The 12,486-nt window shown below is 51.5% G+C and overlaps 1 protein-coding gene across 2 annotated transcripts in view; it reads right to left on the bottom strand.

The window, feature by feature from the left end:
• Positions 1-12,486, bottom strand: part of LOC140405436 (tensin-2-like) — a 377,445-nt gene that overhangs the window by 297,871 nt on the left and 67,088 nt on the right. Inside the window, exon 1 of one of the 2 annotated variants that reach the window (XM_072493845.1) lies at positions 5,786-6,224. The exons of the other annotated variant lie outside the window; for it this stretch is intronic. Within the exon in view, the coding sequence (XP_072349946.1) occupies positions 5,786-5,863 (78 nt within the window). The 5' untranslated portion in view covers positions 5,864-6,224. Of the gene's footprint in view, positions 1-5,785; positions 6,225-12,486 lie in introns of those variants that run through there. 2 annotated transcript variants of the gene reach the window in all.

Genomic DNA, 12,486 nt, shown 5'->3' on the forward strand with positions numbered 1-12,486 from the left:
CCTGATCTGTCCTGCTTCAAGGAACGAACGAAAGTGGCACTATGAGTGCCACAGCATTCCAAAATAGTGTCCACACCAAATCGTGCTGTACGCCATATTGGTTTGCATTGACTGTCTGCCAGAGTATGCAGAGCAGCAGATCGTGGTTTCAGTCAGCAAAGTTTGCATGCTATCTTGCATTACAACCAACGGGCACTGGTCAAGTGGGCATCAGGTTCGCTTTCAAAGGCTCACCAACTTTGCCCTCAGGCAGTTGTTAGTCCTCAAGGAGGAACAGCACCACCTACTGACCTGGCTATGACCTACAGCAGAAACTTAAACCTGGGAGAGAGAGGTGAGAACTCCATCCCTCTCAAAGTATTCTTAAACTGGGATTTGTCTCATCTCCTGGCCAGCCTCCCATTTTCCACCCTCCATTAACTTGAACTCATCAAAAACTTTGCGGTAAATATCCTAACTGGCCCCAAGTCTTGTTCACCTATTGCCCTGTGCTTGCTGACCTACATTGGCTCCTGGTCCCTGATTTTAACATTCTCATCCTCAATGTCAAATCCCTCCATGGCCTCCCCCATCCCTATCTTGGTAATCTCCTCCAGCCCCACACTCTGTGTTCCTCCAATTCTGGCCTTGTGACCATCCCAGATCCTGCTGTCAAAAGGTCCAAGACCTGGAATTCCCTTCACCTCCTCCTTTGAGACACTCAGTAAAACTACCTCATGTGTCCTGATATTCTTTTATGTGGCTTGGTGTTAAATTTGATGTGACAATGCCCATGTGAAGTGCCTTGGGTTACACATACCTAATTTAACTGCATATCAGTGCATTTGACCCACCACTTAAAACTGACCGGAAATGTCCAGTGTGGTATGCTCCTGTCATTTCCATGTCATTATAATATATTGCCCATATCTGGGTGATATATCAAAGCATCTGAAGTCGCAACAGCACAAAACCAGAGAACAGCCTCAGCACAAATGTTCTGCCACGGCCGGCCCCGAGTTACACTGGAAAAGTGGCATTATTCCAGAGCAAAACTGGACCCAAGCTTGTTAGGAGAGAATGGGGAAAAAGAGCTGGAAAGAAACATGTCACACTCCCACATTTCCAGACTTCCACACACACACACACGCACTCGCTCTCTCTCACATACGCACTCTCTCTCTCACATACGCACACTCTCTCTCTCACATACGCACTCTCTGTCTCTCATACGGACTCTCTCTCTCTCTCACATACGCTCTCTCTCACATACGGACTCTCTCTCTCTCACATACGCACTCTCTCTCACATACGCACTCTCTCTCACATACGCACTCTCTCTCACATACGCACTCTCTCTCTCACACGCTTTCTCTCTCTCACATACGCACTCTCTCACATACGCACTCTCTCTCACATACGCACTCTATCTCTCACATACACACTCTCTCTCACATACGCACTCTCTCTCTCACACGCTCTCTCTCTCTCACATATGCACTCTCTCACATACGCACTCTCTCTCACACGCACTCTCTCTCACATACGCACTCTCTCTCACATACGCACTCTCTCTCACATACGCACTCTCTCTCTCACATACGCACTCTCTCTCACATACGCACTCTCTCTCTCACATACGCATTCTCTCTCACATACGTACTCTCTCTCACATACGCACTCTCTCTCTCACATACGCATTCTCTCTCTCACATACGTACTCTCTCTCACATACGTACTCTCTCTCTCACATACGTACTCTCTCTCACATACGCACTCTCACATACGCACTCTCTCACATACGCACTCTCTCTCACATACGCACTCTCTCACATACGCACTCTCTCTCTCACATACACACTCTCTCACATACGCACTCTCTCTCACACGCACTCTCTCTCACACGCACTCTCACATACGCACTCTCTCTCACATACGCACTCTCTCTCACATACGCACTCTCTCTCACATACGCACTCTCTCTCTCACATACACACTCTCTCACATACGCACTCTCTCACACGCACTCTCTCTCACATACGCACTCTCTCTCACATACGCACTCTCTCTCACATACGCACTCTCTCTCACATACGTACTCTCTCTCTCACATACGTACTCTCTCACATACGCACGCTCTACCTCTCACACATATGCACTCTCTCTCACTGTCGCACTCTTTCTCTCAGTCGCACTCTCTCTCACTGTCGCACTCTCTCTCACACTGTCGCACTCTCTCTCACACTGTCGCACTCTCTCTCACACTGTCGCACTCTCTCTCACACTGTCGCACTCTCTCTCACACTGTCGCACTCTCTCACTGTCGCACTCTCTCTCACACTGTCGCACTCTCTCTCACACTGTCGCACTCTCTTTCTCTCACTGTCGCACTCTCTCTCTCTGTCGCACTCTCTCTCTCAATGTCGCACTCTCTCTCACACTGTCGCACTCTCTCTCACTGTCGCACTCTCTCTCACACTGTCGCACTCTCTCTCACACTGTTGCACTCTCTCTCACACTGTCGCACTCTCTCTCACACTGTCGCACTCTCTCTCACACTGTCGCATACACACTCAAAGCTGTAGTCACACTCATGGTGAAGCCCTCAAATAGTTCCATTTCTCTTTTTTTGGAAGGATTGCTGAGCCTTGGCTCCAGTTCAGTCTTATGCTCTCATTGTGGGTGCGATCATGGCAGCAAAACGCCTCATTACTGCATGCCAAATGTTGAGGAAACTGTATGAAACAGCCTTTTGCTATATCAGTGTAAAATGACAAGCAGACAGCTCAGAGAAACAGAGGCTATTCTTGAACCTAAAACAATTAAGAATGATGCTAAAAACTCTCTTCAAAAGCCAGCCATTGCCCTTTAATTGTGTGTGTGGCTTTGTGCTGCCAGATGGCAGGATGTACAATGCAATCAGAGCAGTATTGAGACAGTATTTAATGGGACTATTTCTGCTTCAGCTCAATGATAAATCTGACAGGATACAACAGGTGGTGTGTACGGCATCAAAGTCAGAACTCAGGGAGCTGGACCCGGAGGGGTTAGAGTTCATTGAGGATGAGGGCACAAGATAGGTGGTAGTGGATAGACTGCCAACCCACACCCGAATGGTACGGAGCTTCAAGCAGGGCATGTAACAGGTGGCGGATCTGCTAGCTCATGTTTTGTGCCCCGTCTATGTTGAATGCTACACCTGAAGTTCTCTTAGAAATCATTTTGGGGCACGAGCTCTGGTGCCTCTCTTCGGTCCTTCAGACCCGCTGATTTGAGAAGGCCGCTAGCACAAACTGCACTGTCATATTGCTGGGTGCACTCCTGTATTTGGGAACCCAATGATGGGCATTTGTGAAGGAAATTCAGGCAGGACAACCACGACTGTCCACCAGCCCCACCTCCCCCAAGCTCCCACACTGGTTCCATAGCAATGCAGGGCCTGTGCCCATTGCCGGTTCAAGCCTCAACGACCCCAGGGGAGTGCAGTGGCGCTTCAAAGCTCATGTAATAGTGTTTCGCCACCCTTATCCTTGGAGCCTTTCCCAAGACTTCACGGCTAGCAGCCGGGCATGTGACTGTTTCTGCCCTGGGCTCCATGCTGATGCCAGCTGTGTATCAATGGATAGCATTCCTTGCGTCCGATTCAGGAGGTAGTGGGTTCAAGTCCCATTCCAGGGGCTTGAGCACAGGAAGGAGGCCGTCAGTTTAGTGCAGTACTGAGTGCTGTTAGAGGTACCTTTACTTAGATGAGAGGTTAAACTGGGCTTGTCTGCTCTCTCGTAAGACACTATTTCAAAGAAGATCAGGGGAGTTATTCCCAGCCTCTTAACAAATATTTATCCTTTAATCAACGTTGTATCACACGGCTGTTTGTGGGATCTTGTTATGCGGAAATTAGCTGCCCCCGTTTCTTACATTAAAACAGTGACTGCACTTCAGAAAGTACTTCTTTGGCTGTCCAGCGCTTTGGGAGGTTCTGAGGAAAGGCATTAGAGAAAATCAAATTTGTTTCCTGTCTTTTGGCAGGCCTGAAGGGCAGATTGAAAAGTCGGGGGCTGAAAGGAGAGGGGCTGAAAGGCCTCAACAGATACAGTGCAGTTGGGCGCAGGGACGGGTGGTCTGCACCCCAGGGGAAGTTCAGGCACGCACTACGCACAGTTTTCTGGCCCTTTACAGCTAATGCCTGTGTTTCAGCAGCGGAGACTTTAGACCAAGAGTCAAGAAATCATCTGAAGATCCGAGGATCGAAGAAAAGCTGGAGTTTGGTTCCTGATTTCCCATTGAGAGTGAAATGCAGTCTTACTTCCCCATAGGCGGTCACAAATACCAGATCAAAAAGGCACAATGCTGGAGGAGTGAACCTGAGGGAGTCAAATACAGGACATATCCCAGATATGAGTAAGCAGAGTTTAAACAGAGGAAGTACATTGTTTCAAAACCTCAGAACATCATTTTGAGATTCCCAGGCTTTTTAAACTAATCTCATTCTGGCACACCCAGCGCCCACCCTTGAGTGCCAAATATAAACTGAGTGGTGAGGCTGGCAATTGGCATCAGGCTGACATGGGCGGCACGTGAGCTCAATCAAGGACCTGCTAGGTATAAAGGGTGAGGGTTCCGGGAGCTCAAATCTCTCCAGACTGGACACAAAACAGGAGCGCCTTTTAAGTTGAAGTACCTTGGGGTCTTTGGCTACTTTAAAAGACGCTACATAAACAGAACTTGTTGTATGGGAGAGGCACTGTATGCCTCGTGGCGCTGTACAGCCTACCAGAGGCCGATTGATGACCACATCACAACACTGCGGCAGTGCTCCATGGCCTCACGCTCCTTCAATGCAACTCAGGCTACACAAAAGGTTTGCACGGGTGTGCAAAGTAAACTGGAAAAATGTCATATTCAGGACATCAAATCTTGCTCGTGTTGACTAAAGTCGTTGTCCAAATTGCAAAAAAATGATGTAGAGAGAAAAAGAACGACTCGCACTTTTATAGTGCCTCGCAACCTCAAAATGTTCCAAAGTCTTCACAGCCAATGAAGTACATTTGGAAGTGTAGTCACTGTTGTAATGTACGAAATGCCAATTTGTGCACAGCAAGCTCCCACAAACACCAATGTGATAATCTTACAACACCAGGCTTAAGTCCAACAGGTTTGTTTAGAATCACTAGCTTTCGGAGCACAGCACTAGTTCCGAAAGCTAGTGATTCAAACAAACCTGTTGGACTTTAACCTGGTGTTGTAAGACTTCTTACTGTGCTCACCCCAGTCCAACACCAGCATCTCCACATTAATGTGATAATGACCAGGATGATCCGTTTTTAGTGGTGTTGGTTGAGGGATGAATAAAGGCCAGGGCACCAGGGTGAACCCCCCTACTCTTCTTCAAAATTGTGGCCATGGGATCTTTTACATCATATGACAGCACGGCACTCCCTCAGTACAGCACTGGGAGTGTCAGCCTAAAGATAGAAAAATGCACCAGCTCCTCAGTCACCTGAGGGCTGGGAAGGCGCAGGCTAAAGTGCCGTCAGAAGTGACTATAGATGATTACAGCACACAGGAGGCAGCCATTTGGCCCGTTATGTCAGTGCCAGCTCTGTATACGAGCCACTGTGTATGGGCGAGTGCCACTCTCTTGCCCTTTCACTGCTCGCACTGCAGATATATGGACAGAGAATCCCAGGATGATCCATTTGCTCTTTCTGGATGTGAAATTACTAAAGGCTACTTCTCTGAAAGCGAGTGATTTTAACATTGAATACAGCAGGAAAAGCATACTGGGCCCAGAGGGCTAAGGACTCACCCTGCTTCCTCTAGCCTTCCCTGGACTCTCGGCAACATTTCTCGGCTTCATCCCAAGCAGTACACTGCATCCGAGCATCAGGATGGGGGAGCGTGAACAAAAGGGAGAATCACAGCAGGAAAAGCCACAGTGGAATTTAAAAGGGATGATCCTGATCCACACATCGTTGCTTCCTCCAGAATGGAGCTGTCTCACTGTGCTGCCCCCACCCAGCAACAACCCCCTTTCCCCTCCATTGGGAAAGGGTGCTGCTAAGTCAAATCCTTTTCAGCTCCACTTGAAAGCAAATAGTTGGCAATTTAATCTTTCAAGCAAAACAGAGATTTCAAAACTCCGACCCCATTTCCTGTTGACACCCACACTCTTAATGGCAGAGGTTTTGCTGCAAATTCCTGGTAATTCCCAGTTTTATTTTGATAAGGAGTCACAGGGGTCGGGCTTTGCGTCACATTCTCTGACTGCTGTGACCGTCTGTGCCCCAACACCAGAAGTGGAGGCTGTTTAACATCGATAGTGTCATGCTTCATCGTGAGTCAGCCTTTCATTTGCTGAAAGACTTGGCCCTGATTGTTTGGAACACACTAAACATTTAGTGAAGCGAATCCCCTCCATATAAAATACATCTGAGTGTTCGGAACAGATTCTTACCGAAAAGGAGTCCAGGGAAAAATAAAGAGTCCTTATATTCTCCCGACACATAAAGGGAGATTGTTCAAAGATTGTGCCTGGAACTCGCTGCCGGAGGAGGTGGTGGAAGCAGGGACGATAGTGACATTTAAGGGGCATCTTGACAAATACATGAATAGGATGGGAATAGAGGGATACGGACCCAGGAAGTGTAGAAGATTGTAGTTTAGTCGGGCAGCATGGTCGGCACGGGCTTGGAGGGCCGAAGGGCCTGTTCCTGTGCTGTACATTTCTTTGTTCTTTGTTCATTATATTACATAATCCATAGTATGAGTAAGTGGAAGGGTAAACCGTCATGGTATCATTCAGTGAGCTATTTCTTGTTATTTTTTATAAAAACGCTTTCATTTTGAGTTGAGGACATTTTTCAAACAGATATTTGGTTCAGAATAGATACTCAGCCTTAAAAACAGAAGGAAACAGTGGGTGCGATTGAACTAAAGGGGAACAAAGTCCCATAGCAAGTGCGTTTAGCCACGTGTTTCCGACGCTTGCAGTGCCGAGAAACACATGGTTATACGACGCCACTCACGTCAAATAAGGGACCTCAGTGGGGAACGCGCGGCCAAGGCCACACATAGCCCCGTTTCCTACACCAAGAAGCTCCGCATAACTGGAACTCCTCAGTGTAGCAATGGCGTCCCAATCTCCGAGACCCCCGACACAACCACGAACCCCCCCCCCCACCCCCCCGCCCCAAGCTCCACTCCACTCCCCCAACATCCGCGCAGGCACCCCCAGTCCAATCACCAGCACATAAGAAAATGCCATGTTGGCAGTGCCAACCTATCACCCTGGCAGCACCCCTGCCAGTTGGCAGTGCCACCTGGGCAGTGGCACTGCCAGGGAGCCAGGATACCACCCTGTCCAAAGGGCATGCACCTGGGGGCCTCCGATCCCCTGGTAGACCCAATGAGTGCCGTTCCATCTAGTCCCCGACCAGTGCTGAACAGCACTCGCCCGCAGTCTCCGAGACAAAGGGGATAGATCCCAACGCCTCAGGTACCTCGGGAATCTGCACATTAAAGCGAAACTAGCTGTCTCGTTCTAATATGCAGATTTGCTAAAAACTGATCCTGCTCACAATGGGCGGGATTTACATCGCAACGTCTCGCAGGATTGCGTTAGATCTCACGAGGCTTTGCGAGCTGGGTAGATCCCGGGGGCAGGGTCTTGGCTACACTGTGCCGCGCAGAGATGCATTTTGGGCGCAGCATGGCCGTTGGACCGTGCCCTAAGTGGGCCATTTTCTGTTACCCTTTCTAAGGATGTGGGTGTCACTGGCAGGACCAGTTTTTATTGTCCAATTGCTCTTCAGCGGCTTGCCAAGATCTGGTCTGGAGTCACATGTAGGTCAGACCAGGTAAAGACGGTGAATTTCCTCCTTTATCAGTTCTCTGCTTGAAGAGCAGGTCCAGCCCACAACAGGTCCCGTATCCACTCCAGCTGGATGTGGGACTGAGTGCCATGCTGTTGGCACCAATCTGATCCACATTGGCTGTCCAGGCCTACAAAGGTGTGCGAGTTGCTGCGGCAACACACACCACACACTTTTACATACATGTTGTAGTAGCCTGGAGCAAAAGCAGACACTCCAATTTTCACATTGCTGACCAGGAATCTCTCCCACTCTTACCTTCTGCGTGTGTCAGAAGGATTTCCAATTTGAGACTCAACCTATTTGGTGGCATCACAAACCTACTTGGCCATCAAGTCCTGAGGGGCGGGGCTTGAACCAAAATTGGATTGGATTGGATTTGTTTATTGTCACGTGTACCGAGGTGCAGTGAAAAGTATTTTTCTGCGAGCAACTCAACAAATCATTAAGTACATGAAAAGAAAAGGGAATAAAAGAAAATACATAATAGGGCAACTGTGGTAAACCACTATGTTCCTATATTAAGGGTGGTACGGTAGAACCTGCACTACAGGTTCACCTGGGCCCCTGCATGCTAGCTCCGCCCAGGAGCCGGGTTATAAATATGCGTGGCCTTCAGCTAGCAGCCATTTTGTCAGCTGCTGTAGGAGGCCACACTTCAGATACTAATAAAGCCTCAGTTTGAATTCAACTTCGTCTCCAGCTAAATTGATCGTGCCTCAATTTATTTGTATCTGATTCAGAAGATGGACCTCCGGATTAAACCAGATCGACTACAGCTGGATCCACACGCAAGCGACGCCAGAAAGGACTTTCAGCACTGGCTAGCTTGTTTTGATGCGTGTATCAACGCGGCACCGACCCCTGTTCCAGAGGCTCAGAAGATTCAAATCTTGTACTCCAGACTCAACTCTAAAATCTTCCCGCTGATCCAGGATGCGCCCAATTACGCTGACGCTATGACTCGACTCAAAGAGAGTTATGAGCAGAAGACGAACACGCTCTTCGCCAGACACGCGCTCGCAATGCGTACTCAACTAACGGGTGAGTCAATCGAGGACTTCTGGAGGGCCCTGATCCCACTAGTTCGGGACTGTGATTGTCAGGATGTTACAGCTAAGGAGCACTCAGATCTCCTTATGAGGGATGCTTTTGTAACTGGGATTGGGTCCGATGTTATCAGGCAGCGGCTCCTAGAAAGGGCCACGTGCGACCTCGCAGAGACTAAAACACGAGCGTTTTCCATGACAGTCACCCTGCGCAATATCCAGTCCTACGCCCCCAACCGCGCGGCCCACTCCTCCTACGCTTCATGGGCCCCACAGGCAGCCGCCCCAGCGGGGGCGCTACCCACTCAATACGCCTGCGCTACGCGCCAGCCGGTGATCTCCGGGGGGCCCCAATGCTATTTTTGTGGCCAACAAAGACACCCCCGCCAACGCTGCCCGGCCCGCGCTGCCCTTTGTAAGGCCTGCGGGAAGATGGGCCAATACGCAGCGGTGTGCCAGGCCCGCTCAGCGGCAGCGGGCCCCCCCCCCCCCCGGTCACGGACAATGGGCGCCGCTATCCTCCCCTCCTCCCCAGGCCATGTGCGAGCAATGGGCGCCGCCATCTTCTCCCCCGCACAACACGTGCGTTTCATGGGCGCCGCCATCTTGCTCCACCCCCGCAATGTGCGTTCCATGGGCGCCGCCATTTTGTGACCCCCAGGACCTCCGGGCGCCGCCATCTTGTCCACCCCGCAGCACACGGAGACCAACAGCGTTTCAGGACCCCGACACAGTGGCCGCCTCACTACCAGACGATCAAGCATGACTCGCATCCATGGTCATCGACCAGTCCAGACCACACACTCTGACCAACGCATCCACCAGCGTGAAAGTCAACGGCCACGTGACCTCCTGTCTACTGGACTCCGGGAGCACTGAGAGCGTTGTACATCCAAATACGGTAAGGCGCTGCTCCCTTAAGGTACACTCTACCAAGCAAAGTATCTCCTTGGCCTCCGGATCCCATCGCGTAGCGATCCGGGGGTACTGCACGGTCACGCTCACAGTCCAAGGCGTAGAGTTCCACAGTTTTCGCCTCTACGTCCTCCTTAACCTCTGCGCTGCACTTATCCTTGGCCTGGATTTTCAGTGCAACCTCCAGAGCCTGACCCTTAAATTTGGCGGACCCTTACCACCCCTCACTGTGTGCGGCCTCGCGACCCTAAAGGTCGATCCTCCTTCCCTCTTTGCCAATCTAACTCCAGATTGCAAACCCGTCGCCACCAGGAGCAGACGGTACAGCACCCAGGACAAGGCCTTCATCAGGTCCGAGGTCCAGCGGTTGCTTCAGGAGGGAGTCATCGAGGCCAGCAACAGCCCCTGGAGAGCTCAAGTGGTAGTGGTTAAGTCTGGGGAGAAAAATCAAATAGTCGTGGACTACAGTCAGACCATCAACAGGTACACGCAGCTCGACGTGTACCCCCTACCACGCATATCTGACATGGTTGAGAACGGTGGACCTGAAATCCACTTACCACCAGCTCCCCATCCGTAAATCGGACTGGCCATACACCGCCTTCGAGGAAGACGGCTGGCTATATCACTTCCTTAGGGTCCCCTTCGGCGTCACCAACGGGGTTTCGGTCTTCCAAAGGGAGATGGACCGAATGGTCGACCGGTACGGCTTGCGGGCCACGTTTCCGGACCTAGACAATGTGATCATCTGCGGCCATGATCAGCAGGACCACACGCCAACCTCGTTAAATCTCTCCGCACCGCCACTCTCCTCAACCTCACGTACAACAAGGAGAAGTGTGTGTTCCGTACAAACCGCTTAGCCATCCTCGGCTACGTGGTCCAGAACGGAGTTCTGGGGCCCGATCCCGACCGCATGCGCCCCCTCATGGAGCTTCCCCTCCCCCACTGCCCCAAGGCCCTCAAACGCTGCCTGGGGTTCTTCTCGTATTACGCTCAGTGGGTCCCAAACTATGCGGACAAGGCCCGCCCACTCATACAGTCCACTCATTTCCCCCTGACGGCAGAGGCCCAACAGGCCTTCGCCCGGATCAGAGCTGATATTGCCAAGGCCACAATGCACGCTGTAGACAAAACACTTCCTTTCCAAGTAGAAAACGATGCATCGGACGTCGCCCTTGCCGCCACCCTCAACCAGGCAGGCAGACCCGTGGCATTCTTTTCCCGCACCCTCCATGACTCCGAAATTCGGCACTCCTCCGTCGAAAAGGAGGCCCAGGCTATCGTTGAGGCTGTGCGACATTGGAGGCATTACCTGGCCGGCAGGAGATTCACTCTCCTCAGTGACCAATGGTCGGTAGCCTTCATGTTCAACAACACGCAGCAGGGCAAGATCAAAAATGACAAAATCTTGCGGTGGAGAATCGAGCTCTCCACCTATAACTACGAGATTAAGTATCGTCCTGGCAAACTCAACGAGCCCCTAGACGCCCTATCCCGAGGTACATGTGCCAGCGCACAGGTAGGCCGACTCCAGACCCTGCACGACAGCCTTTGTCACCCAGGGGTCACTCGGTTGTACCACTTCATTAAGGCACGAAAGGACGATCACCAAGGACTGCCAGGTCTGTACGGAGTGCAAACCGCACTTTTACCGGCCGGGCCGCGCGCACCTGGTGAAGGCTTCCCGCCCCTTTGAATGCCTCAGCGTGGATTTCAAAGGCCCCTCCCCTCCTCCGACCGACACACATATTTCCTCAGTGTGATCGATGAATACTCCCGGTTTCCCTTCGCCATCCCATGCCCCGACATGACGTCTGCCACCATCATTAAAGCCCTTAATTCTATCTTCACTCTGTTCGGCTTCCCTGCCTACATCCACAGTGACAGGGGATCCTCATTCATGAGTGATGAGCTACGCCAGTTCCTGCTCAGCAGGGGTATCGCCTCCAGCAGAACGACGAGCTACAACCCCCAGGGAAACGGACAGGTAGAAAGGGAGAATGGGACGGTATGGAGGGCCGTCCAGCTGGCCCTACAGTCCAGAAATCTCCCGGCCTCCCGCTGGCAAGAGGTCCTCCCTGATGCACTACATTCCATTCGCTCATTACTTTGCACTGCTACTAACAGTACACCGCATGAACGCCTTTTTGCCTTCCCCAGGAAGTCCACATCCGGGGAGTCGCTCCCAACTTGGCTCACAACTCTGGGAACCGTGCTTCTCCGTAAACATGTGTGGCTCCACAAGGCGGACCCGTTGGTGGAAAGGGTGCACCTGCTCCATGCAAACCCATAGTACGCCTACGTGGCATTCCCCGATGACCGCCAGGATACCGTCTCCCTCAGGGGCCTGGCACCAGCAGGTTCCGCCCCCACACCACCCCCGGTGCCACCCTCCCCTCCCCCACCGCCCCCATCACCCCCCCTAGGACCGTCCGTCCTCCCCCTGCCCACCCCCGTTGCTGAAGAGTATTTTGGCACGCTCCCGGAGTCAACTTCGACCACGACAGCACCAACATCGCCGGCTCCACTTCGTCGATACCAGAGGACGATCAAGGCGCCGGACCGGCTGAACCTCTGACTGGCCCACCGGATGACCAGAGACATTTTTTTTTCACTGTTCTGTGAATATTAAAGATTGCGAATTGTATATAGTTATCCACCACCCCCGC

Source organism: Scyliorhinus torazame, chromosome X, assembly GCF_047496885.1.
Source record: "Scyliorhinus torazame isolate Kashiwa2021f chromosome X, sScyTor2.1, whole genome shotgun sequence".
NCBI lineage: Eukaryota > Metazoa > Chordata > Chondrichthyes > Carcharhiniformes > Scyliorhinidae > Scyliorhinus > Scyliorhinus torazame.